At 47.1% G+C, this 26815-nt stretch overlaps 2 protein-coding genes and 1 long non-coding RNA gene across 3 annotated transcripts; all 3 read left to right on the top strand.

The window, feature by feature from the left end:
* The first annotated feature begins 383 nt into the window (after positions 1 to 383).
* Positions 384 to 1071, top strand: LOC119275705. Its single transcript, XR_005135850.1, has 2 exons — positions 384 to 550; positions 903 to 1071. It is a non-coding gene; the product is annotated as an uncharacterized LOC119275705 (long non-coding RNA).
* A 2603-nt stretch (positions 1072 to 3674) lies between these two features.
* LOC119275706 (shaggy-related protein kinase alpha-like) lies at positions 3675 to 7736 on the top strand. The gene is made up of 12 exons (XM_037556602.1): positions 3675 to 3901; positions 4705 to 4887; positions 4984 to 5076; positions 5313 to 5372; positions 5606 to 5878; positions 5965 to 6039; positions 6130 to 6327; positions 6430 to 6480; positions 6573 to 6668; positions 6746 to 6829; positions 6954 to 7056; positions 7192 to 7736. Exons 2-12 carry the CDS (start codon positions 4777 to 4779, stop codon positions 7266 to 7268), a joined length of 1221 nt encoding a protein of 406 aa, XP_037412499.1. The 5' UTR covers positions 3675 to 3901; positions 4705 to 4776; the 3' UTR covers positions 7269 to 7736.
* An 11446-nt stretch (positions 7737 to 19182) lies between these two features.
* Positions 19183 to 23194, top strand: LOC119275707 (zinc finger CCCH domain-containing protein 3-like). Its single transcript, XM_037556603.1, has 5 exons — positions 19183 to 19438; positions 19549 to 19631; positions 19827 to 19905; positions 20378 to 20473; positions 22229 to 23194. Exons 1-5 carry the CDS (start codon positions 19303 to 19305, stop codon positions 22330 to 22332), a joined length of 498 nt encoding a protein of 165 aa, XP_037412500.1. The 5' UTR covers positions 19183 to 19302; the 3' UTR covers positions 22333 to 23194.
* The last annotated feature ends 3621 nt before the right edge of the window (positions 23195 to 26815 follow it).

Genomic DNA, 26815 nt, shown 5'->3' on the forward strand with positions numbered 1-26815 from the left:
ATAACTTGAGATAAACTTTAGCAACTAATATTAGTTCTACTAACCATATTGTCATCACACCAAAATATAATTAAGTGCCACATGCACTTTCACAAAGGGGTGTTAGATTTACAGCCTGATGGGTGAAATTATTGACTGTTAGTGCGCTCAAGATTGGGAGGTTTTGGATCATTCGATTGTGGGATTAGATGGTTTGGATCTGTCCTCTCCGGTTACTTTATAGGATCAAATGAGTAGTTGCACCTAAGGGTGTGTTTGGTTTCTGTCATGGATTGGAATGTCACGGGTCGGACCTGTTCCTGGACCTGATTCTCGTGTTTGGTATGCGCATGGGACGTGATCCGCTCGTTTCCCTGGACCGAATATTCGGCCCAGATCCGGAACGAGGTGAGACCTCGAATTCCAGCGGACGACGCGGAACCGTCTCCCCCTCGTCTCTCTCTCGCAACCCCATCCCCTCTCGCCCTCTCCTCTCTGGTGCGCCGCCTCCCCTCGTCCCTCTCCTCCCTCGATTCGCGCCACCGGCAGTTCCTCTCCCCCATCTGCACCGGTGAGTGTCCTTCCCCCACCCCACCCTCTTCCTCGTCTTCTCCTCAATCAGCTGCGGGGCGGCGGACGAGCGGCTGCGAGGCGACGGTCTTGAAGCTGGGCGGCGAGCCAGCGCTACTTCGGCGCGAGGATTGGAAGCCAGCCAACGGCAGCCACACCTGAGCGGCGGCAGCATCAGCTTGCCTGGGCAGCGGCAGCGGCCAGAGAGGAAAGGAGCAGATGGCGTTCAGTATTGATGGATGCGTTCAGTATCTTTGCTTGAACTGAACGCAAAATTAACTAAGATGCGTTCATGCCAAACTCAACATGTTCCTGATGCTTGCAGTGAGATTTTTTTTTGTTCATGCCTGTAGATTTTTGCCGGATGCGTTCATGCTAAACTCAAGATGGCAAACTCTTCATGTGAATAGAAAACAGTGAGAATTTTTTTTCCTGTATGAACCGTAGATCCTTTTGAGATTATATCAATTGATGGTGCTGCAAAAGTGCAAATACAAATGAAATGGCCGCTGAAAATTTGAATAATTTGATGCTAAAAATGTGTGCATGTTTGTCAATGCTTTTCCTCCTTGATTGAGTCAATTTTGTCTTTTGACCAATTTTTTACATGTACTTGACAGAAATTGATAAAATGTAAAGAGATATAATTGTGACCATGTATATACGTATGTGAAACTCCCACCATTTCTATGCAAAGATTTGAGATAAACCAAATGCATTCTGTGGAAAAACTCATTTCGTGCTATCCCAACCAAACGTTGAGATGGAACCATTCCGTTCCTCCTAATTCCCTTCATCAAACACCGGAACGGAACCAACCCGTTTCGGTGGAATGGAACCATGACATTACATTCTACTTCGTTTCCGAACCAAACACACCCTAAGTTCTTCGTGCCTTACCTTAGGTGTCTCATTGTTGCTAGCATGATGTGTTTAGTTCCATTTCTATGACTATATTTACCATTGATTTTATCTTATAAGCATGCATTGGCAATTTGTGTCTCGTGGTACTTCCTTTGTTTTATAAGGTAGTGCATATTAGGTTTTTCAAAAGTCAACTTTTTAAGTTTCAAGAATAAACTATTAATAACACCTAAAATATTAGATAAATCAATATCTAAATCTATATCTACTAGATAATTACCCGTGCGATTGCAACATGAGTATAAACATTCTAATATATTAGCCCGTGATTGAACGTCTATTATTAGATTGGTGCGCTAAAATCTTAGCAAGTTTTTGTATGCAATTGTCATGATTTACCTGTCATCTTATTGATAAGCACTTATTTGGTAAGAGTTTATTGACTTACCAAAGAAAATATTATTTAGGAGAAAGATCAGAGCAGGGATGGAAGAAAAAAATATCACCTTTTTGTTAAGCACTTATTTAGTAAGAATTTATTTACTTTCCAAAGAATATTATTATTTGAGAGAAAAATTAGAGGGCGATCATATATAGAGAGGTTGGACGAAGAAGAGGGTGAAACGAGAACCTTACGTTCTATTTACTAAATAAATATAGAGAAGATAGAGATACCAATACAAAAATAGTGAGTTGTGGAGATCCAACATATCTCACCCGTTCGAACGCATCTATCCAACAGTTTACTTCGCTCCGATGTTTAGCATTAAACATGTTTGACAGTAAACACATTTAGCACATGCCTAATATCAATGTTGGCATTAACGAAATAATTATATCCTACCTAATATTAACATATAATATATATTTTATCTAATATTAATGTACAATGCAGTTAATATATTGCTTGATATCAGCGTGCATTGCACATACACAATTACTTGTGAAATACTCCATCTGTTTCTAAATATTTGTCTTTTTAGAGATTACATATAGAGCAAAATGAGTGAATCTGCACTTTAAAATATGTCTATATACATCCGTATGTGGTAGTCCGTTTGAAATCTCAAAAAAGACAAATATTTAGAAACGGAGAGGGTATAAAATTACACTTCATGGTGAATCTAATGGTTCTCATTTTGTATTGTAAACGTCGATACCTTTTCCTTAATTTTGTGAAACAGACATGTTTAACTTTTAGAGAACAAAATATAAGCTACATTTGAAAACGGAGGAAGTAGTACATCGTGAAAGATGCTGGAAGTCCAGGGTCTAGGCGCGCACAAAAATCGCTGGTATTTTACTTTACCGCTCAGTTCAGTTGAGTTGAAACCGAAACCCCTTGTCAATCAAAATGGGTACTCCTACTCAAGACGGAGCATCTGTCAGCGTCACTCGAGCCCCCATCCCATAACTCGGGGCTGCTGGGTTCTCAATTCAAGAGCGGAGCGGAGACCGACGATTTCCATGATCTCATCCCAGGTCCGCTGTCGAGGCGAGATTCGCCGGTGAATTTGAAATTTTGGCACCCAGCGTGGTACTTTACCACACAGTTTGGCCTCAGAGTTACACGTAGCACCTGCTGCCCCCCGCGCCCGCGGTCCTGAAAAAACTTCGCCCCTGCCCACGTCTCGCTGCAGCCACATGCTGGACGCTGGTCCTCTCTCCACTCACTGCCACCCATTACCGTTCACCAGCCCGCGTCGAGTTTAAACCAAACCAAAAACCCCAGCCAGATCTACCCAACCCAGACCAGACCCAGCGGGAAAGGGCGGGGGCAGCCCCGTCATTTCGCCCATAACCTACTCGAATCTTTCGGTCCTCTGACGCGGTGAAAAGAAAGGGAAATAGGGCGAGTAGTAGTACCTTGGCAGCACACGGCACCCGTCACCCGTCCCTCTCACGTCCCCTCGCTGTCCCGCGGGCCATGTGACGCCGGGCCCGCGCGTCGGCGAGAGGACCGATAAAGCAGGTGAGCAGTGGCAAGGGCGACCCACCGAGGCAGTCCAGTCCAGGCTGCGGGCCCCGCAGATTTGACCGGTCAAAAGGCGTGGCCAACCAGACCCCAATGGATCCATCGATCCCGAGCCCCCCATGCGCCCCCACGAGACGCGTACCCGCACTACGACCCCGACACATGGGGCCTTAGAAGGAAACGGCCCACCTGTCGGCGAGCGTAGAGGCGAGCGGGGCCGTGCCCGGGCGGCGCGCGTTCCCGTGGTGGTGGGTTGCTTTGACTGCCCTCGGCAGCAGGCGGGGGGCAGGCACAAATCATTTCGGCCGCTGCGTCGTCCCTCCGCCTTGGCCTTGGCACTGGCACCGGTGCTGCTGGACTAGTACTACTACTACTGCTATCTCGTTGCGTCCCGACAACCAGAAAGGAGAGGAGAGAGGGGGAGAGAGGAAAGGGCAAGCCAACCCAGCTGCAACACAGGGCGGAGCGAGCGGAGAATCGAGGGATCTCTCTGCCAAGGAAGAGGAGGAGGAGGTATGAATCGCGGCGCGTCCCTTGTCCTTCTTCGCCGATTTGGTTCTTCCTGCTGCTGGGTTTTGCATCCTCCCTGAAGACGCGTTCTCTGCTCCATCCATCCGTGGCTGTCGAGTCCGCGCAGCAAGCAGCGTGTGGCGTCTTCCTCCTTCTCGGGCCGATTCTTCGTTCGTTCCGGCGACCATGATCTGGCTATGACTCTGCCAGGATCTGCGCCTTTTCCTGACGGAAGCCATGGCCATTTTGCGATCTCTGCCGGATTTGCGCGAGGATTCCTCGCAGATTAGCCGATTTTCTCCGAGGCGTTGGTTCTTAGGAGGGATGTGGTGCGGCGGCGTGTGTTCTGGATTTGTGTCGGTGTTTAGTCAGCACGGAGCACTCGTACGAACGCTAAAATATTTCTGCTATTTACTGCTAGCTAGATCATTTATGCCGTCAAATCGTACCCAGTATTGTAGTATTGATTGTTTGAGAGGCTGGTACTAGTACCTTGCAGCTATTGATGCCCTCCAAACAGATGCAGAAGAGATGAGATGCCCCGACTAGGCTAAGGCTTGTTACGTTTGTGCGAGCCCATTCGCTGCGTTATTTTAGGTCCACTTTCTCGTGGGGAAAGCTGCTTTCCCGAGAACAGGTCGCTGAGCGCAGGACCTAATAGTTAGGCCAAATAAACGTTTCGTCGCTCAAATTGGCTATGCTAGTTAGGCACATTTCGTGTTTAACCGTCGTGAATTACATCTGGCTTGTTCATCCTAAATTTTGTTGCTACTTCATGTGATTGATGTTGGTCATTGGATTTGCAGATACACCAAAACACCTACTGCTTCTCTGATTTCATGCGCTGCTGAATCGGCGTCTCTTGGCTTCCGTAGCAGATGGCTTCAGTAGGCGTTGCTCCCTCTGGGCACAAGAACAGCAGCGGCACCAGCATGGTTGCTGAGAAGCTACCAGATCAGATGAACGATTTGAAGATAAGAGATGATAAGGTCAGATAACCGTCATCTGGATGGGTCTTCTGCGATCTATTTTATTTCCAAAAAATATGACTTGATCCTAACGATTGGCTTGAATGACATATGCAGGAAGTGGAAGCTACTATTATTAATGGCAAGGGAACAGAGACTGGACACATAATTGTCACAACTACTGGTGGCAAAAATGGTCAGCCGAAACAGGTGACTGTCTGTTCCTATGATGTCACATTTGATTAGGATTAGCAGCCTTTTGTTCTCATCTGTTTGCCTGCATGCATGATTCGATGATTAGGCCAACAACATAATTATGACGTGCTAAATGTCCTAAATGCCTTCAATCTCTGCTAATGCTATCTTTCTTAGAATTAGTTTGTTGAGCTGAATAGTTTATGTGGCTTATTTCGTGTTAATAATCTTGTTCTTGGTTGCACCTGCAGACCGTGAGCTACATGGCTGAGCGGATTGTTGGTCAAGGTTCATTTGGTATTGTATTCCAGGTTAGTTGCAACAGCTTCAGGCTGGTCTATTATTTATTGGCAGCCAGCTCTCTTATTGCCTCGCATGAATCTACTCTAAAGGCGTTTCTTTTGTATTACTGTCTTGAGCTAACTGTCTATACATCTAGGATATTCTATATAACCATAATAGATTTTCTTGTGATTGCTATGTACTAATGTTGGGTGTACATGGAGCTTGTGTCTCATATAACCTTAATCTGTCCGTTTTGCAGGCTAAATGTTTGGAGACAGGGGAAACTGTTGCCATTAAGAAGGTCCTTCAGGATAAGCGCTACAAGAACCGTGAGCTACAGACCATGCGCCTGCTTGACCACCCAAATGTTGTAGCTCTGAAGCATTGTTTCTTTTCTACAACTGAGAAGGATGAACTGTATCTAAACTTGGTTCTTGAGTATGTGCCTGAGACTGTCCATCGTGTTGTCAAGCATTACAACAAGATGAACCAGCGCATGCCACTAATCTATGTTAAGCTGTATACGTACCAGGTAATATTTCTGTATGTTCTTTGATTTTTTTGGTACTGCATTATACTTAGGCGCCTGCTAATCCCGTATTTATCATTTTTGGACAGATATGTAGGGCTCTGGCTTACATTCATGGCAGCATTGGAGTTTGCCACAGGGATATCAAGCCGCAAAATCTTCTGGTATGCTGAAAACTTACTCATCTTCTGTTGGTCTCAAAATCAGTCACATGTTTTTATCTGTGGATTAACTTTTCTTAACTATAACTGTAGGTAAACCCACACACTCACCAGCTGAAACTGTGTGACTTTGGGAGTGCAAAAGTTCTTGTTAAGGGAGAACCGAACATATCGTACATTTGTTCCCGATACTATAGGGCTCCAGAGCTCATATTTGGTGCTACCGAGTACACTACAGCCATTGACATTTGGTCTGCTGGATGTGTTCTTGCTGAGCTTATGCTAGGGCAGGTAAGCAGCTTGCTTTTCTTAGTGCATCTTGAATGTAGCCCTTAACAAATCAGCACTACACTGTTAGTTCATATTGGCTTACAAGGTCATTTTGTTTGACAGCCTCTGTTTCCTGGTGAAAGTGGTGTGGACCAGCTTGTTGAAATCATCAAGGTAGTTAACAGTTCTAGTACTTAGCAATCGGCTATCTTTTTTATTTCCCAGGCAAAAGTTCTTATCACATAGAATTTGATCATTTGCTGCAGGTCCTTGGTACTCCTACAAGGGAAGAAATTAAATGCATGAACCCCAATTATACGGAGTTCAAATTCCCACAGATTAAAGCACACCCATGGCACAAGGTACAAATCTATGTAGTGCTGTTTATGTACTGTTAGGTATTGGTGCATATCAGCCTACTAACACATGCAATCTGTAGGTATTCCATAAAAGGATGCCACCTGAAGCTGTTGATCTAGTCTCTCGGCTCCTCCAGTACTCGCCCAACCTAAGATGCACTGCTGTAAGTATATCAGAATGCACATCATGTGATTGAAACACAGAGAATACTGCACTCATACAATACTTTTGCAATGATCTTGTGTACTGTGGTATTTTACTAAGATCTCTATTAACTTGCTGTCCAGGTGGAGGCACTTGTTCACCCCTTCTTTGATGAGCTTCGGGACCCGGGTACCCGCCTTCCGAATGGCCGCTTTCTGCCTCCTCTTTTTAACTTCAAGCCTAACGGTAAGCCATGCAACCTTGATTATTTGTGGTGGCTGGGATCATCAGTGATTACTTGTGTTAGACTTGAATATCTAATTTGTCACCTAGTCTTGTTTTCAGCACCTAATCTTATTTTTGCTTTTGGTTTGTCCTCAGAACTGAAAGGAATCCCAGCGGATGTTGCGGCAAAATTGATCCCAGAACACGCGAGAAAGCAGAGCCCCCATGCATGACTATGAGATGTTTGTCTCACGAGTCGTTGGAATTGCATCGACAAGTGCGCATTTCTCCTGGGGATGTTGGTTGGGCAGGCATGCGAGCGTGATGAACTATATTATGGTTGTTGGAAGACGTGATGTATGACCAGTCCACCCTGTTGACCTGTGTAGCTGAGTAGTAGTATGCTGCGATGCAAGCTTGACAATGTAACCGGTTCACCCTCCCCTGTACTAACCCTCGCCTGAGAATTGAGATTGCCATGGCTGATCTGTAATATGTTCTAGAGAAGTATGAATGTATTTATGGTAGTTGTGATCCTTGTATGGGTCCTCTCGATTTTCCTAGTTTCTTGATCGTCAGACTCGTGCCACCTTGTTTTAGATTCCTGTCATTGAAGGTTTACCTGTTGCTATTGCAGTACTATGTACCTGTCGCTGGCTCCTATTGAGTGGTTTGTTGCAACGTGAGATGATTTGTGTTCACCTTGTTATGGTTGTAGCTGATTTTGAACAGTGGATGTTTGACTCTGCTGCATGAATCTGTAACATATGCAACTCTGTTTGTTTTAAGTTTTCATTGAAGGGTTTTCTTATGCAGTCTTTTCCTTCTGGATTGGCGAATTGCAGTGCTGAGTGCCGGCATGGCCAGAGATAGGTTGTTTGGGAAGTTTCCAAAAGTTTGAAGCATACCCAAGCGCACGATCTGCATCCAATTATCTTTGGAAAAGGAAAAAAAAACCCAGTCTTGTATGTTGAATCGATACTCCCGTTATACAAACACCAGTCTGGAAGATGCTCTAGCGAGAGAGTTTTGGATCGACGAATCAGAGCATCTCCAGCCGCGTCCCCAACAAGCCCCCCCGGCGACTTTTTTGGCGCCGGTGCCAAAAAAAACGGCCCAGTCGCTCCCCTAGGACGACGAAAAGCGCCGGTTTGGTCCTTTTTTCCGCCCGGCGGCCGCAGGCCGAACCCGGCACGCTGGGGGGCGCTTGGGGGCTCCGACGCAAGGGAAAAGCGCGGCTGGCCCACGCTGTCAGGTGAAAAGTCAAGATTTTCTTTCCCGACCGCCTCCCACCCCCCGCACTCTCGGCCGCAACTAGGTATATCCCGGCGCCGCCCCGCCGCCCTTCATCGGTATATAGCCATTCCCCCGCCGGAAAAATAGCATAGGTTCGCCGCGGCAGCCCCTCCGACACCAGTTGGGCGTTTCCGGCCACCGTTTCCGGCCGCGGAGGGGCAGTTTAGCGGCGGGTGCACGCCCACCACGCGCAAGGTGTTCGGCGATTTGCCTACCTCGGCGATGGACTCGGATGACGAGGAAGTGCTCGCCGCGCTGCTGGAGGAGGAAGCTGAGGCCAACGTCCAGGAAGAAGAGCATCTCATGGTGCTCGGCGCCCTCGCCTAGCTGCTGGCGAGCAATGAAAAGCCACGGCGAGGTGGCTCGGCGCTGGGGCGGGTGAAAGCAAAGAACCGGCATCGTCTCGAAGGCTACTGCATGCTCTACTCCGACTACTTCGCCGATGCTCCACTTCACGGCGACAGAACATTTCGGCGCCGTTATCGGATGAGCCGAAAGCTTTTCCTCCGGATTGTGAATTCCATCCGGGAGTTCGACAACTACTTCAAGTGCAAGATGTATTGCACCGTTCACTTGGATTCACCTCCATCTAGAAATGCACGACAGCAATGAGGATGCTTGCATATGGAGCTCCCGGTGACTCACTCGACGACTATGGGCGCATGGCCGAGTCGACCAGCCTAGAGTGTTTCTACAAGTTCTGTCGGGCAGTGATGGCAGTGTTTGGACCGCAATACTTGAGAACACCCAATGCGGAAGACACTGCTCGGATCCTAGCACAGAATGCAGCAAGAGGATTTTCTGGGATGCTTGGAAGCATCGACTGCATGCATTGGAAATGGAAGAATTGCCTATTTGCTTGGCAGGGGATGTACAAAGGCGCCAAAGGCGGTTGCAGTGTGGTACTTGAGGCGGTGGCCACACAGGACCTCTGGATTTGACACTCCTTCTTTGGTATGCCAGGAACTCACAATGGCATCAACGTGCTGCAGTGCTCTCCTGTCTTTGCCAAGCTTGTTGAAGGTCATTCTCTTCCGGTGAACTTCGAGATCAATGGGCGGCAGTACAACAAGGGGTACTATCTAGCTGATGGCATCTATCCGAGATGGTCGACATTTGTCAAGACCATCAAAATGTTGGGTAACGTTGCAGAAAATAAAAATTTTCCTACTCGTTTCACCAAGATCATCTAGGAGTTCATCTAGCAACGAGTGAATAGATGCATCTACATACCTTGTAGATCGCGAGCGGAAGCGTTCAAAGAACGGGGATGATGTAGTCGAACACGACGTGATTCGAATCACCGGAGATCCTAGCACCGAACGGACGGCACCTCCGCGTTCAACACACGTACGGAACAGCCACGTCTCCTCCTTCTTGATCCAGCAAGGGAGGGAGGAGAGGTTGAGGGAGATGGCACCAGCAGCAGCACGACGGCGTGGTGTTGATGGAGCTGCAGTACTCCGGCAGAGCTTCGCTAAGCAATAAGGAGGTGGAGGAGGTGTTGGGAAGGGAGAAGGAGGCAACCAAAGGCCAAGGACTCAAGGTATGAAGTCCCTCCTCTCCCCCACTATATATAGGGGTGCTAAGGGGGGGTGGCCGGCCCTAGGAGATCCAATCTCCTAGGGGGTGCGGCGGCCAAGGGGGGTTTCCCTCCCCCCCAAGGCACCTAGGAGGTGCCTTACCCTCCTAGGACTCTTGCCCCCTTGAACCCTAGGCGCATGGGCCTATGTGGGGCTGGTGCCCTTGGCCCAAGCAGGCCAAGGCGCACCCCCTACAGCCCATGTGGCCCCCGAGGATGGGTGGCCCCACCCGGTGGGCCCCCGGGACCCCTCCGGTGGTCCCGGTACAATACCGATAACCCCGAAACTTGTCCCGATGCCCGAAACAGGACTTCCCATATATAAATCTTTACCTCCGGACCATTCCGGAACTCCTCGTGACGTCCGGGATCTCATCCGGGACTCCGAACAACATTCGGGTTACTGCATATACATATCCCTACAACCCTAGCGTAACTGAACCTTAAGTGTGTAGACCCTACGGGTTCGGGAGACATGTAGACATGACCGAGATCGCTCTCCGGTCAATAACCAACAGCGGGATCTGGATACCCATGTTGGCTCCCACACGCTCCACGATGATCTCATCGGATGAACCACGATGTCGAGGATTTAATCAACCCCGTATGCAATTCCCTTTGTCAATCGATATGTTACTTGCCCGAGATTCGATCGTCGGTATCCCAATACCTCGTTCAATCTTGTTACCGGCAAGTCACTTTACTCGTACCGTAATGCATGATCCCGTGACCAAACACTTGGTCACTTTGAGCTCATTATGATGATGCATTACTGAGTGGGCCCAGTGATATTTCTCCGTCATACGGAGTGACAAATCCCAGTCTCGATCCATATAAAACAATAGATACTTTCGGAGATACCTGTAGTGCACCTTTATAGTCACCCAGTTACGTTGTGACGTTTGATACACCCAAAGCACTCCTACGGTATCCAGGAGTTATACGATCTCATGGTCGAAGGAAGAGATACTTTGACATTGCAAAAACTCTAGCAAACGAACTATACGATCTTGTGCTATGTTTAGGATTGGGTCTTGTCCATCACATCATTATCCTAATGATGTGATCCCGTTATCAATGACATCCAATGTCCATAGCCAGGAAACCATGACTATCTATTGATCAACGAGCTAGTCAACTAGAGGCTTACTAGGGACATGTTGGTGTCTGTTATTCACACATGTATTACGATTTCCGGATAACACAATTATAGCATGAATAAAGACAATTATCATGAACAAAGAAATATAATAATAATGCTTTTATTATTGCCTCTAGGACATATTTCCAACAGTCTCCCACTTGCACTAGAGTCAATAATCTAGTTACATTGTGATGAATCGAACACCCATGGAATTCTGGTGTTGATCATGTTTTGCTCTTGGGAGAGGTTTAGTCAACGGATCTGCTACATTCAGGTCCGTATGTACTTTACAAATCTCTATGTCTCCATCTTGAACATTTTCACGGATAGAGTTGAAGCGACGCTTGATGTGCCTTGTCTTCTTGTGAAACCTGGGCTCCTTGGCAAGTGCAATAGCTCCAGTGTTGTCACAGAAGAGCTTGATCGGCCCCGACGCATTGGGTATGACTCCTAGGTCGGTGATGAACTCCTTCACCCATATTGCTTCATGTGCTGCCTCTGAGGCTGCCATGTACTCCGCTTCACATGTAGATCCCGCCACGACGCTCTGCTTGCAACTGCACCGGCTTACTGCCCCACCATTCAAAATATACACGTATCCGGTTTGTGACTTAGAGTCATCCAGATCTGTGTCGAAGCTAGCGTCGACGTAACCTTTTACGACGAGCTCTTCGTCACCTCCATAAACGAGAAACATTTCCTTAGTCCTTTTCAGGTACTTCAGGATATTCTTGACCGCTGTCCAGTGTTCCTTGCCGGGATTACTTTGGTACCTTCCTACCAAACTTACGGCAAGGTTTACATCAGGTCTGGTACACAGCATGGCATACATAATAGAACCTATGGCTGAGGCATAGGGGATGACACTCATCTCTTCTATCTCTGCTGCCGTGGTCGGACATTGAGCTGAGCTCAATTTCACACCTTGCAAAACAGGCAAGAACCCTTTCTTGGACTGATCCATTTTGAACTTCTTCAAAATCTTATCAAGATATGTGCTTTGTGAAAGACCTATGAGGCGTCTTGATCTATCCCTATAGATCTTGATGCCTAATATATAAGCAGCTTCTCCAAGGTCCTTCATTGAAAAACTCTTATTCAAGTAGGCCTTAATGCTATCCAAAAGTTCTATATCATTTCCCATCAAAAGTATGTCATCTACATATAGTATGAGAAATGCTATAGAGCTCCCACTCACTTTCTTGTAAACACAGGCTTCTCCATAAGTCTGTGTAAACCCAAACGCTTTGATCATCTCATCAAAACGAATGTTCCAACTCCGAGATGCTTGCACCAGCCCATAAATCGAGCGTTGGAGCTTGCACACCTTGTCAGCATTTCTAGGATCGACAAAACCTTCCGGCTGCATCATATACAATTCTTCCTTAAGGAAACCATTAAGGAATGCCGTTTTGACGTCCATTTGCCAAATTTCATAATCATAAAATGCGGCAATTGCTAACATGATTCGGACGGACTTCAGCTTCGCTACCGGTGAGAAAGTCTCATCGTAGTCAACCCCTTGAACTTGTCGATAACCCTTAGCGACAAGCCGAGCTTTATAGATGGTCACATTACCATCCGCGTCTGTCTTCTTCTTAAAGATTCATTTATTTTCTATGGCTCGCCGTTCTACGGGCAAGTCAGTCAAAGTCCATACTTCGTTTTCATACATGGATCCTATCTCGGATTTCATGGCTTCTAGCCATTTGTCGGAATCCGGACCCGCCATCGCTTCTTCATAGTTCGAAGGTTCACCGTTGTCTAACAACATGATTTCCAAGACAGGGTTGCCGTACCACTCTGGTGCGGAACGTGTCCTCGTGGACCTTCGAATTTCAGTAGGAGCTTGATCAGAAGTATCTTGATCATTATCATTAACTTCCTCTCTAGTCGGTGCAGGCACCTCAGGAACATTTTCTTGAGTTGCGCCATTTTCCGGTTCAAGAGGTAATACTTCATCAAGCTCTACTTTCCTCCCACTTACTTCTTTCGAGAGAAACTCTTTCTCCAGAAAGGACCCATTCTTGGCAACAAAGATCTTGCCTTCGGATCTGAGGTAGAAGATATACCCAACAGTTTCTTTAGGGTATCCTATGAAGACACATTTTTCCGATTTGGGTTCGAGCTTTTCAGGTTGAAGTTTCCTGACATAAGCATCGCATCCCCAAACTTTTAGAAATGACAGCTTAGGTTTCTTCCCAAACCATAATTCATACGGTGTCGTCTCAACGGATTTCGACGGGGCCCTATTTAAAGTGAATGCGGCAGTCTCTAAAGCATAGCCCCAAAAAGATAGTGGTAAATCGGCAAGAGACATCATAGATCGCACCATATCTAATAGAGTGCGATTACGACGTTCGGACACACCATTACGCTGAGGTGTTCCAGGCGGCGTGAGTTGTGAAACTATTCCACATTTTCTTAAGTGTGTACCAAACTCATGACTCAAGTATTCTCCTCCACGATCTGATCGTAGAAACTTGATTTTCCTGTCACGTTGATTCTCAACTTCACTCTGAAATTCCTTGAACTTTTTAAAGGTCTCAGACTTGTGTTTCATTAAGTAGACATACCCATATCTACTCAAGTCATCAGTGAGGGTGAGAATATAACGATAGCCACCGCGAGCCTCAACACTCATTGGACCGCACACATCAGTATGTATGATTTCCAATAAGTTGGTTGCTCTCTCCATTGTTCCTGAGAATGGAGTCTTGGTCATTTTACCCATGAGGCATGGTTCGCACGTGTCAAATGATTCGTAATCAAGAGACTCTAAAAGTCCATCAGCATGGAGCTTCTTCATGCGTTTGACACCTATGTGACCGAGGCGGCAGTGCCACAAGTATGTGGGACTATCATTATCAATCTTACATCTTTTGGTACTTACACTATGAATATGTGTAGCATTACGCTCGAGATTCATAAAGAATAAACCATTCACCATCGGAGCATGACCATAAAACATATCTCTCATATAAATAGAACAACCATTATTCTCGGATTTAAATGAGTAGCCATCTCGAATTAAACGAGATCCTGATACAATGTTCATGCTCAAACTTGGCACAAAATAACAATTATTAAGGTTCAAAACTAATCCCGTAGGTAAATGTAGAGGTAGCGTGCCGACGGCGATCACATCGACCTTGGAACCATTCCCGACGCGCATCGTCACCTCGTCCTTCGCCAGTCTCCGTTTATTCCGCAGCTCCTGTTGTGTGTTACAAATATGAGCAACGACACCGGTATCAAATACCCAGGAGTTACTACGATTACTGGTAAGGTACACATCAATTACATGTATATCAAATATACCTTTGGTTTTGCCGGCCTTCTTGTCCGCTAAGTATTTGGGGCAGTTCCGCTTCCAGTGACCAATTTCCTTGCAATAAAAACACTCAGTCTCGGGCTTGGGTCCATTCTTTGGCTTCTTCCCGGCAGCTTGCTTGCTGGGCGCGGCAACTACCTTGCCGTCCTTCTTGAAGTTCTTTTTACCCTTGCCCTTCTTGAACTTAGTGGTTTTATTGACCATCAACACTTGATGTTCCTTTCTGACTTCTACCTCTGCTGATTTCAGCATAGCAAATACTTCAGGAATGGTCTTTTCCATCCCCTGCATATTGAAGTTCATCACAAAGCTCTTGTAGCTCGGTGGAAGCGACTGGAGGATTCTGTCAATGACCGCATCATCCGGGAGATTAACTCCCAGCTGAGTCAAGCGGTTATGCAACCCAGACATAGTGAGTATGTGCTCACTGACAGAACTATTTTCCTCCATCTTACAGCTGAAGAATTTGTCAGAGACTTCATATCTCTCGACCCGGGCATGAGCTTGGAAAACCATTTTCAGCTCTTCGAACATCTCATATGCTCCATGTCTCTCAAAACGCTTTTGGAGCCCCAGCTCTAAGCTGTAAAGCATGCCGCACTGAACGAGGGAGTAGTCATCAGAACGTGCCTGCCAAGCGTTCATAACGTCTTGTTCTGCAGGGAGAACAGGTGCATCACCTAGCGGTGCTTGTAGGACATAATCTTTCTTGGCAGCTATGAGGATGATCCTCAGGTTCCGGACCCAGTCCGTATAGTTGCTGCCATCGTCTTTCAGCTTGGTTTTCTCTAGGAACGCGTTGAAGTTGAGGACTACGTTGGCCATTTGATCTACAAGACATATTGTAAAATTTTAGACTAAGTTCATGATAATTAAGTTCATCTAATCAAATTATAATGAACTCCCACTCAGATTTGACATCCCTTTGGTCATCTAAGTGTTACACGATCCGAGTCGACTAGGCCGTGTCCGATCATCACGTGAGACGGACTAGTCATCGTCGGTGAACATTCTCATGTAGATCGTATCTTCCATACGACTCGTGTTCGACCTTTCGGTCTCCGTGTTCCGAGGCCATGTCTGTACATGCTAGGCTCGTCAAGTTAACCCTAAGTGTTTTCGCTGTGTAAAACTGTCTTACACCCGTTGTATGTGAACGTAAGAATCTATCACACCCGATCATCACGTGGTGCTTCGAAACGACGAACTGTAGCAACGGTGCACAGTTAGGGGAGAACACTTCTTGAAATTTTGTAAGGGATCATCTTATTTACTACCGTCGTTCTAAGTAAACAAGATGCATAAAACATAATAAACATCACATGCAATTATATAAGTAGTGACATGATATGGCCAATATCATATAGCTCCTTTGATCTTCATCTTCGGGGCTCCATGATCATCTTGTCACCGGCATGACACCATGATCTCCATCATCATGATCTCCATCATCGTGTCTTCATGAAGTTGTCACGCCAACGACTACTTCTACTTCTATGACTAACGCGTTTAGTAATAAAGTAAAGTAGTTTACATGGCGTTCTTTAATGACACGCAGGTCATACAAAAAATAAAGACAACTCCTATGGCTCCTGCCGGTTGTCATACTCATCGACATGCAAGTCGTGATTCCTATTACAATAGCATGAACATCTCATACATGACATATAGATCATTCATCATTCATCACAACTTTGGCCATATCATATCACAAAGCACTTGCTGCAAAATCAAGTTAGACGTCCTCTAATTGTTGTTTGCAAGTTTTACGTGGCTGAAGTAGGGTTCTAGCAAGAACGTTTTCTTACCTACGTGAAACCACAACGTGATTTGTCAACTTCTATTTACCCTTCATAAGGACCCTTTTCATCGAATCCGCTTCAACTAAAGTAGGAGAGACAGACACCCGCCAGCCACCTTATGCAACTTGTGCATGTTAGTCGGTGGAACCGGTCTCACGTAAGCGTACGTGTAAGGTTGGTCCGGGCCGCTTCATCCCACAATACCGCTGAAGCAAGATAAGACTAGTAGCGGCAAGAAAGTTGACAAATCTACGCCCACAACCAATTGTGTTCTACTCGTGCAAGGAGAACTACGCATAGACCTAGCTCATGATGCCACTGTTGGGTAACGTTGCAGAAAATAAAAATTTTCCTACTCGTTTCACCAAGATCATCTAGGAGTTCATCTAGCAACGAGTGAATAGATGCATCTACATACCTTGTAGATCGCGAGCGGAAGCGTTCAAAGAACGGGGATGATGTAGTCGAACACGACGTGATTCGAATCACCGGAGATCCTAGCACCGAACGGACGGCACCTCCGCGTTCAACACACGTACGGAACAACCACGTCTCCTCCTTCTTGATCCAGCAAGGGAGGGAGGAGAGGTTGAGGGAGATGGCACCAGCAGCAGCACGACGGCGTGGTGTTGATGGAGCTGCAGTACTCCGGCAGAGCTTCGCTAAGCAATAAGGAGGTGGAGGAGGTGTTGGGGAGGGAGAAGGAGGCAACCAAAGGCCAAGGACTCAAGGTATGAAGTCCCTCCTCTCCCCCACTATATATAGGGGTGCCAAGGGGGGGTGGCCGGCCCTAGGAGATCCAATCTCCTAGGGGGTGCGGCGGCCAAGGGGGGTTTCCCTCCCCCCCAAGGCACCTAGGAGGTGCCTTACCCTCCTAGGACTCTTGCCCCCTTGAACCCTAGGCGCATGGGCCTATGTGGGGCTGGTGCCCTTGGCCCAAGCAGGCCAAGGCGCACCCCCTACAGCCCATGTGGCCCCCGGGTATGGGTGGCCCCACCCGGTGGGCCCCCGGGACCCCTCCGGTGGTCCCGGTACAATACCGATAACCCCGAAACTTGTCCCGATGCCCGAAACAGGACTTCCCATATATAAATCTTTACCTCCGGACCATTCCGGAACTCCTCGTGACGTCCGGGATCTCATCCGGGACTCCGAACAACATTCGGGTTACTGCATATACATATCCCTACAACCCTAGCGTAACTGAACCTTAAGTGTGTAGACCCTACGGGTTCGGGAGACATGTAGACATGACCGAGATCGCTCTCCGGTCAATAACCAACAGCGGGATCTGGATACCCATGTTGGCTCCCACACGCTCCACGATGATCTCATCGGATGAACCACGATGTCGAGGATTTAATCAACCCCGTATGCAATTCCCTTTGTCAATCGATATGTTACTTGCCCGAGATTCGATCGTCGGTATCCCAATACCTCGTTCAATCTTGTTACCGGCAAGTCACTTTACTCGTACCGTAATGCATGATCCCGTGACCAAACACTTGGTCACTTTGAGCTCATTATGATGATGCATTACTGAGTGGGCCCAGTGATATTTCTCCGTCATACGGAGTGACAAATCCCAGTCTCGATCCATATAAAACAATAGATACTTTCGGAGATACCTGTAGTGCACCTTTATAGTCACCCAGTTACGTTGTGACGTTTGATACACCCAAAGCACTCCTACGGTATCCAGGAGTTATACGATCTCATGGTCGAAGGAAGAGATACTTTGACATTGCAAAAACTCTAGCAAACGAACTATACGATCTTGTGCTATGTTTAGGATTGGGTCTTGTCCATCACATCATTATCCTAATGATGTGATCCCGTTATCAATGACATCCAATGTCCATAGCCAGGAAACCATGACTATCTATTGATCAACGAGCTAGTCAACTAGAGGCTTACTAGGGACATGTTGGTGTCTGTTATTCACACATGTATTACGATTTCCGGATAACACAATTATAGCATGAATAAAGACAATTATCATGAACAAAGAAATATAATAATAATGCTTTTATTATTGCCTCTAGGGCATATTTCCAACACAAAAACCATGTGCCTGGAGGCAGGAACGTCTGGTTTGCAAAGATTCAGGAGGCTTGCAGGAAGGATGTCGAGCGGGCATTTGGTGTGCTCCAATCTCGATTTGCTGTTGTCCGGTACCCCGCTCAGACCTGGTCGAAATATCAAATGTGTGAGATCATGACCTGCTGTGTCATCTTGCACAAAATGATCATTAAGAGCGAGCAGGAAGAGCCAGTGTTTGACACTGAACCATACCACCGGCAGGGTCCTCTTGCCCAAGTTGATCACCAGCTACCGGCAACCTGGACTGCCTACCTCAGTATGCGTCAGGAGATCCGAGACCCACAGGTGCATCATCAACTGCAGTAAGATCTGATAGAGCACCTATGGAGGCTCGGCGCGACGTGTGATGAAATATGAGTTTTTATTTGTTGAACTATATAATTTGTATTGAACTATTTGTTATTGTACTACTTTGTTGAAGTATTTGAAATTTCTGTGATGAAATATGTGATAAAAAAATATTTATGTTGATAATTGAACGCCGAGGCATGGCGAACCATGCCGGATATGGGCCTATTCTCGCCCATATAGGCCTTTTTCGCTGAAATGGGGCTTCAAAAGTGGGTCGAAATCGGCGACTGGGGGCGACGACTGGGCGCAAAATCGCCCCAGCGCCGAAAGAATCGCCGGCTCGTCCCCAGGGGGCGATTTTTATGCGCCGTGAGGGGCCAAACGGCTGGAGACGCTCTCAGGAAAGAAAGGTCGAGAGAAACATACCTACTGTACATCTTAGGCCGCGCTTGGATTATCGTATTTTCCTCGGATACACTTGTAAAAATTACAGGCCCCTAGACGTCTGTATTGTTTCCGGTCGGAAATCAGCCTAATCCCGTAAGATACATGTATAATTGATACACCTGTATTACAATACACTCAATCCAAGCGCGGCCTTACTGGTCGCAAAACCTTTCAGAAAACTGTTGCGAAATTCCTGATTGCGAACTTGCCTGCCTGAAGGCGCGCCCGGAGGAGAGCAGAGCAGGAGACAGAGGAGGAGACCAAGGAGATGCCGCTGGGCAAGTACTACTGCGACTACTGCGACAAGGAGTTCCAGGACACCGCCGCCGCCCGCAGGCGCCACCTCCAGGGCGCCCAGCACCACCGCGCCCGCGCCCTCTGGTACGACTCCGTCCGCCGCCAAGGTTACGTCCCCCCCTCCCTCCCTCCTCCAGGCCTCTGACGCATTCCCTCGAGCACCTTGCCCGCCCCCTCCCATTCTTGACCCTAAACCTAAACCCGTCTTCTTCGGCAGAGTCCCACGGCGGCGCATCTCCCCTCCTCCAGCCCGACGGCGCTATCCTCGGCCAGGGCGTCTGCAACCACTTCGTCCGCACGGCACGTACCTTGTCGCTTCTTAGCTCCTACTACCACCTTGTGTTGGGTACTCGTTTAGCTTACAGCATTCTGCATTACGTGGTTGTGCCATGATGAATCTGAGGTCAATTGTTCATGCGCTATAGTTTGCGGACGATGTTACTCAGTGCACGATTGTTCAGTTAGCTTCTTGAATCTTGATTGATGATGTTACAGGGAACATGCAAGTTTGGGGATGCGTGCAGGTACTTCCATCCGAAGCCACATGCTGTGAACCCAGCATTTGCTCCGTCTGGTCAGTTTGCTTTCATGTGCTATTCTGGTACCACTAGTATGGATTTGAGGTGAATGCATTGTTCATATGTTTACATCATGTATGGCATGTAGGATGCAACTCATATCCTATAAACTTGCTTCGCAATGCTGAACTTGACTTAAGCGGGTCAACTTGGGTAGTCTGGTGGATATTTGTCTAGACTTTTGTTTGGTTGCTACACTTCTGTGAGATTTAAGCAGTATTCCGTTCTTCACATACTTTTACCATGTAACAAATAGCTGTATGCCTATAAAATCGTTGAGGTGTATTTATAGACTTGTAGACTAGTAGTATTCATTCTCCTGTAGGCTCCTTTACATGATGAGTTATATGCTCAAGTTATTAGTTGCAATTTGTGGCTACGTATTTTGACACGCTAAATGCTCAACTTTCCACTGAGTTTATTCCTTTGGGTAGGCCTTATTATTTTGAATTTCCTTTTATTATTCAGGGCCTGTTCCAGGAGCAATGGGGCAACAGTCTAATTTTCTTGGAACTCAACCAAATTTTGTTGGATATCAGGCGATGGAAGGAAATTCTTTCTCAGGTGATCTATTTCTTGCATGAGACTCTTGCCAGACATAGTACTTGATTTTTATTTTGTGGCAGCCACTGGAAAACAAAAATTATGTTATGCATCAAGCTATCTGCTCATCATTTTTTGCATGCCTCAGTTGTCATTTTCTGGATAGAACCCATGGTGTAAAATCATTGAATTTAATCATTTGCATACTAGCGGGTTCATTTGCCTCGTTTCCTATTAGTAATTAGGTTCTATTTAGATATTTAGAGGCAATTCGATTGCAAACTGGTCTGCTTGTTGCTGTCTGATAATGGACTACATATTAAAGTGCTTTAGTAATATGCTACTTACAATTTGTTGTTTGTTTCTTCTAGTCATATCCTTGAGAGCTTTTTCCAAAGCAATGAATTTTGATGCTTAGAAAGGCAAGTCATACCAGGGTAGCTTAATAAATGTTTCATCATACTTAACTAGTGGAGAATCCAGGAAGAAAATGGAGGGTGGGCTTAAATTTTTATGGTGACTAAACTAAATTGGTATCATCATTGAAAATATTGTCTAATGTATTATGAATTGACACACCAATACATCAATAAAAGAGAAGCAACAATAAAAAGGCCAAAGCAATGATGTCATTGTTGCTTACTACTATTGTACAACGCCTTCAAACCAAAATATAGAAAATAAAGAAATGTAGGTCCAAGTGCCCAACCGCAAGTCATCTGCCCAAATTAGCACAATTCTTTTATTCCAACACACCATTGCCGCCCGACACACCTTGCTGAGCCGTCAGAGAACCAAAAACCAAGAGAAAACAAAGACATACTGGAACTAACAAAGAAAGGGCAGGTCCCCACTCATCTGGCCACGGATGAGGCCTCCATATGGAAGAGAGGACGGTGACCGAGGCGTCGGCATGGAACAAACCCTAGGCACTGGTAGTTGGGGACGGCATGTGCTCACAACAATTAAGGGAAGGGGATCTAAGTTCACATTAGCTGGGGCAAATTCAGGTTCGGTGGGGGTATAACTGAACTGCTTGTGTAAAAAAAAAGTGCATGCTCTTACTATTTCTCTTCATTTTTGTAAATCTGCGAACAAGTTTTCTTTGTTGAGGGGACTTCGAACAAATTATATTGGACAATAAATCAATTAATACTCCCTCCGGTCCTTTTTACTCTGCACATTGGATTTGCCGAAAGTCAAACTTAGTTAAGTTTGACCAAATTTATATTAGAAATTATTAGCATCTATAATATCTAATAAATATAATATGAAAATATATTCCGAGATGAATCTAATGATGTTGGTGTTGTTATGTAAATGTCAATAATTTTTTATATAAACTTGGTCAAAGTTGGATGAGATTGACTTCAGACAAACCTAATATGCAGAGTAAAAAGGATCGGAGGGAGTATATCATAAAGTAGACTAATATTTTACTGACTTAGAGTAATTTGAGAATTAGACAAATAAATACTTGGTGGCTTATCCCTCCAGCGGTGTGGCTGGCTGGCTGCGTCGTGCGGTGCTGTGCTTGTGCGCGTGCAGCTACTGGCCTGGCTAACTGCTGCATTCTTTTCCTCTTCTATACGGTGAATGGGCTTTTAGATGGGCTGGTGAGCTAGGCTCAGATCGGAGTACTATAGTAATAAAAAAATTGTTTCCTAGGGCAGGCTTGAGCCTGTTGAATCCCACCTGTTGGACTCGCCGTTGCACTTAACCTCTTTATGAGCTTCCATTTGATAATGCTACGTTTATTTCTTTCACAATTCACAGGGAACATACTAAGGGGCCACACTTCTTGGGGCAACTTACCTCCATCGCTGCAACCTCCCCCCGAAGGTGGCTATCCTCCGCTTCCTTTTGTCGACTGGGGTTGAACTGTCACCTGTCTGAAATGTTGATCATTTGGGATGCTGTATATTTGACCGGCCATTGAAATGTGTGAAAGAAATTTCACCAATAACAAGTGCTTGCTTCCTGTATTAAGATAGAGTTTTATTGGCAGTGAGATAGTTCTGTTATGTTGAACATTTTGTACTAGGCATGCAAGAAATCAACCAACATTTGTTCAGACACAAAATACTTTATCCTAGGCAGTGTAGGCAAGAACTACATTGGAAGGCAGAGCCAGCCATCTTCATTCAAGATTGACAGGCACTCCATTTATGAATATGAAGTGATCGATGAGATCAGATCGTCTGCATCCAAGCTGATTGGCGATTGATCCGGGGCCACTGCAAGCAGGCGACCAGCCACCGTTCTTCTTCCACATCGTCGTCGTCGAGCCTACATCCCTTGTTCTCCAACAGAGGGTTTGGGGAGAACATCTTGGGCTGCTTCACCTCCTCTGGCACCTCCCTTGTGCCGAGAAGCCCCTCGTCGGCACCACGGACGATGGCTTTCAGCAGCAGCAGGAGGGAAGCCATCTATAGATTTTTGAGGACTGCTGCTGGCTGGTTACTTTGGAATGATGGTAGCAACAACGCTGAAGCCTCAGGTACATATAGCGAGCCATGCACTCAGGTGCTCGTTTTTCTTACTGGTTTCAGGTGAATTTGCATTTCTTGCAAGACATCTGTTTCGTGAGGGAGGAATTCTTTTCCTCTTCTGTTCGATCACAGAAAGCTTATGATATGTGTTATGGTTGCTGTGATGTTTTGTTAGGCTGTAGGTGAGGCGTGGTTGGTACTGATATTTTGGAAAACACACTGCTAATTCTCTTCACCCTGTCAAATGTTTGGTCATCTAACATTTTGGTTACGCTTTTAGGTGCGAAAAGGAAGAATTTTTAACACAAACCTTGTGTGCAGATTCTACTTTATTCCGCATATGGTTTTCGCGTGTAAATATGCTGTTGTTGCCTAATCAAATTCGTCGTCCGTTGATTGGATTGGTACAGTGCACTAGCTGATTGATAGATCGTGCGCCTTCATCCGTTCATTGGACGTACATGCTGTATGCCCTGCCCTCCGGAAACTTCTGGTTTAAGCACTGTAAACCTTTGACGTCGGCATATCCCCTCGTTGCATGCGTGGGCGTGGCCTAGGGCTGGAAAGGAGCCGTCATCTCTTATCTTCCTCGCGATACGCCGCGATCTCTTTCCTTGTTTGCAACGGGGACGTACATGGACGGTTAGAGTTCGTCCGCGCCCGTCTGTTTGGGTTGCCGCGGACGCGCGTCCGTCTGCCGATCCATTCTCGGCCCAATTTTGACCCTCATTTGCGTCAGCGCGGACACGAGACGGACGCGGGCGCCGCGCGTCAACTATACCCGCTAGTCGGTGGCAAAGCGTCCACCATTTTCCTACACCTTTTCAAAAATCCTCCCGCCCGCTCGCGCTCCCAGCTGCTCGCCATGGACGATGCCCTCGATGCCGCAACCGGCCTCGCCTCGTCCGGCATCACCTCCGCCGCCTCCGGCAAAGGCAAGCCCCATGCCCTCCACAAGACCGCCGCAGCGCCCAAGAAGAAGAAGCAGCTGGCGCCCGAGGAGCGGGCCGCGGAGTCGACCAAGAGGAAGGGCCGGAGGCACGCAGCGGACGCAAGGGATGAAGCAGCCGCCACCGCCACCCTCACCGCCGCCGTGCAGCAGGAGGAAACCAACGCTCGCGTCACGGTGGCAACGAGAGAGGCCCTGATCTACCTAGGGTTAAGGCCTGGCCAACACGAGCTCGTCAGCGCTGTCATGGCCGCGACCAGCACTGGCTCGTTCGCGTTTCCTCGAATGGTGCTGCCAGAGTCGCCGCGCGCGTTTGCGAAGCACCCGATTCCCGGCTTCCACGTCTACTCGCAACCTCCCGACTCTCCGGGGAACGCTCGCCGGAGGTGAGCGTGGTGGCGCCTTCCATGCTCGCGCCCATTCCCATCGACCTCAACACCACGAGCAGTGGCCGGTGCCTCATCATCTGGAGGGGCGAGGAAACACGCGCGGGAGATGCCAGCCGACGTGCTCACCGGTGCCTGCGACCTGTTCGATAGAATGCCGGCGGCCGGCGACGAGGAACCGGGCAATCATTTCATGGAGAGCATCATCTTCGAGGGTGGCGCGACGACCGCTAGCTCCGCTGGCGGTGCTGCCACGGTTGGCTACTATCCCGATGAGACCTAAAGCCAAGACGGCCGAGCGACATTCACACCGGCGACCTATGATCAAGCCGCCATGCACAACGCCTTCATGGAAGATCAGGTCGGCCTGGATGTCTTCCCGCTCGACCACGAGTTCCTGGAGGACTACAACCTCGCGGAAGAGGATGAAATGGACATCAACGGCGAGCCTTTGTTCGAGGACGAGCTCGCCAACTAATCCACCGGGGCGAAGCTGAAGCGCAAGAGCAAGCGGACGAAGGCATACACGCCATCCGAGGACAAGCTCCTTTGTGAGTGTTGGAGAGACATTGGGCAAGACCCCAAGGTCGGCGTCGAACAAAAGGCATCGACCTTTTGGATTCGTGTCCATCGTGAGTTCCATGAGCGCAAGAAGTTTGCGCCGTACCAAATGCATAACACGCGTGGGTGGGTGTCCATTTCAAAGCGACGGAGGGTGATACAACAACAGTGCAACAAGTTTTGTGCCACCCTTGAGAGCATCAAGGCATGCCCCGTGAGCGGCATCAGCATGCAAGATATGGTATACATGTGCCCCTCTTTGTTTTCATTCCCCTTATGCTTGCATGTCCATTTGCCCATATGCTTGCATGCTATTCATCTGTAGGCATTCCAAGCTTTGGAGGCATTCAAGGTCCAACATGAAGGCAAATCCTTTAAAATCTCCCATTGTTGGATGGTCATCAATGGGGAGGAGAAGTTAAAGGCGCAATATGCCGCCCTCATGGCGCGTGGGGGGAAGAAAGCCATGGAGGAGGTTGGGGAGGGTGAAAAGCCACGACCGCAGGGGAAGACCTGATTGGGAACGAAGCATGAAAATCAAAAAATTTCCTACGGAACACCTGAAAGGATCGAGATGGACCTAGAGGGGGGGGGGTGAATAGGTACAAATACAAATTTTAATTATTACTAAGCAATTTTAGGTAATAATGCGGAAAATGAAAGTGAGCCTAACAATTGCAAGTATGATACTAATGAGCTAAGCAAGATAATCAAGTGACACAAATATATGAGTAAGCAAGCACAAGAAGAGATAATGTATGCAAGTGTAAAGAGACAAGTAACCACAAGTAGAGAGTTAAGGTTAGGAATAACCGCAACTCCGGGAGACGAGGATGTAAGACGATGTTCACTTCCTTGGAGGGAAGCTAGTCACCGTTAGAGGGATGGATGTTACCACGAAGGCACACCAACGCCACGAAGGCTCACCCTATTCTCCCTTTGAGACAACACCATGGAGGCGTTTCTCAACCACTAGTGGTAGACCTTGGGGTGGTCTCCAAACCCTCACAAACTTTTCCGAGGGTAATCACAAAGTTCGATTCCTCTCCGGATGACTCCTACCGCCTAGGAGTCTCCAACCTTCAAGAGTAACAAGACCGACGGGGAAATGCTCAAAAACTTGCTCAAGTCACGAATTCCTTTGGTGCAAAGAAGGGGACGAAGTGGATCTATCACTTGATTGGAGAACTTCTCTCAAAATGTTCCTAGAACACTTGGGAATCTAGGATTTAGTGTGGATGAATGAGAGAGAGAGAGTGAGGAGTGTTCTTGTGAGGCTCAAAGTGAATGGTCAACCCTATCCTGTGGGAGGGAAGGATGTATATATAGGAGGTGGGAAAAAGTGACCGTTTGGGGTACAGGATGGCCGGACGTCCGGAGAACGTCGGACGTCCGGAGGCCCAAATGGGTCCGGACGTTCGACAGTCATTGGACGACCGGCCGCTGTGAAAAGTGTGACCCACAATCCAGTGTACAGGATATAGACGTCCGACCGGAGTCGGACCTCCGTAAGAATGCTTCTGATGTGAAAGTGTCGGACGTCCGGAGGGTTCCGGCCATCCGTAAAAATGTTTCTGTTGTGGAAGTGTCGGACGTCCGGGCAATCAGGAAGGACCAGACGTCCGTAGAACACCGGACGTCCGAAAGCAAGGTATATAGATAGCAACTTTTGAGCAAGTTTTTCACAGATCCATCGATCCCCTCTTAATAGTGCGGGATCCCTATACTCAAGAACAAACCATAAATGAAGTCAACATCTTGTATCTCCATTCTTGAGTTATATGCTTTTGTCCCTAGTCATGATCCATGCACACGGTCTTTAGAACATAATCCTGAGATATACTTGATAAACATGATTAGTCCCGAGCATATGTGTTGTCATCAACATCAAAATATGATTAAGGGCATGATTGCACTTTCAATCTCCCCTTTTTTGGTAGTTGATGACAACTCATATGCATACTCATAATAGTAA

The sequence above is a fragment of the Triticum dicoccoides genome, chromosome 3B, assembly GCF_002162155.2.
Source record: "Triticum dicoccoides isolate Atlit2015 ecotype Zavitan chromosome 3B, WEW_v2.0, whole genome shotgun sequence".
Taxonomy (NCBI): domain Eukaryota; kingdom Viridiplantae; phylum Streptophyta; class Magnoliopsida; order Poales; family Poaceae; genus Triticum; species Triticum dicoccoides.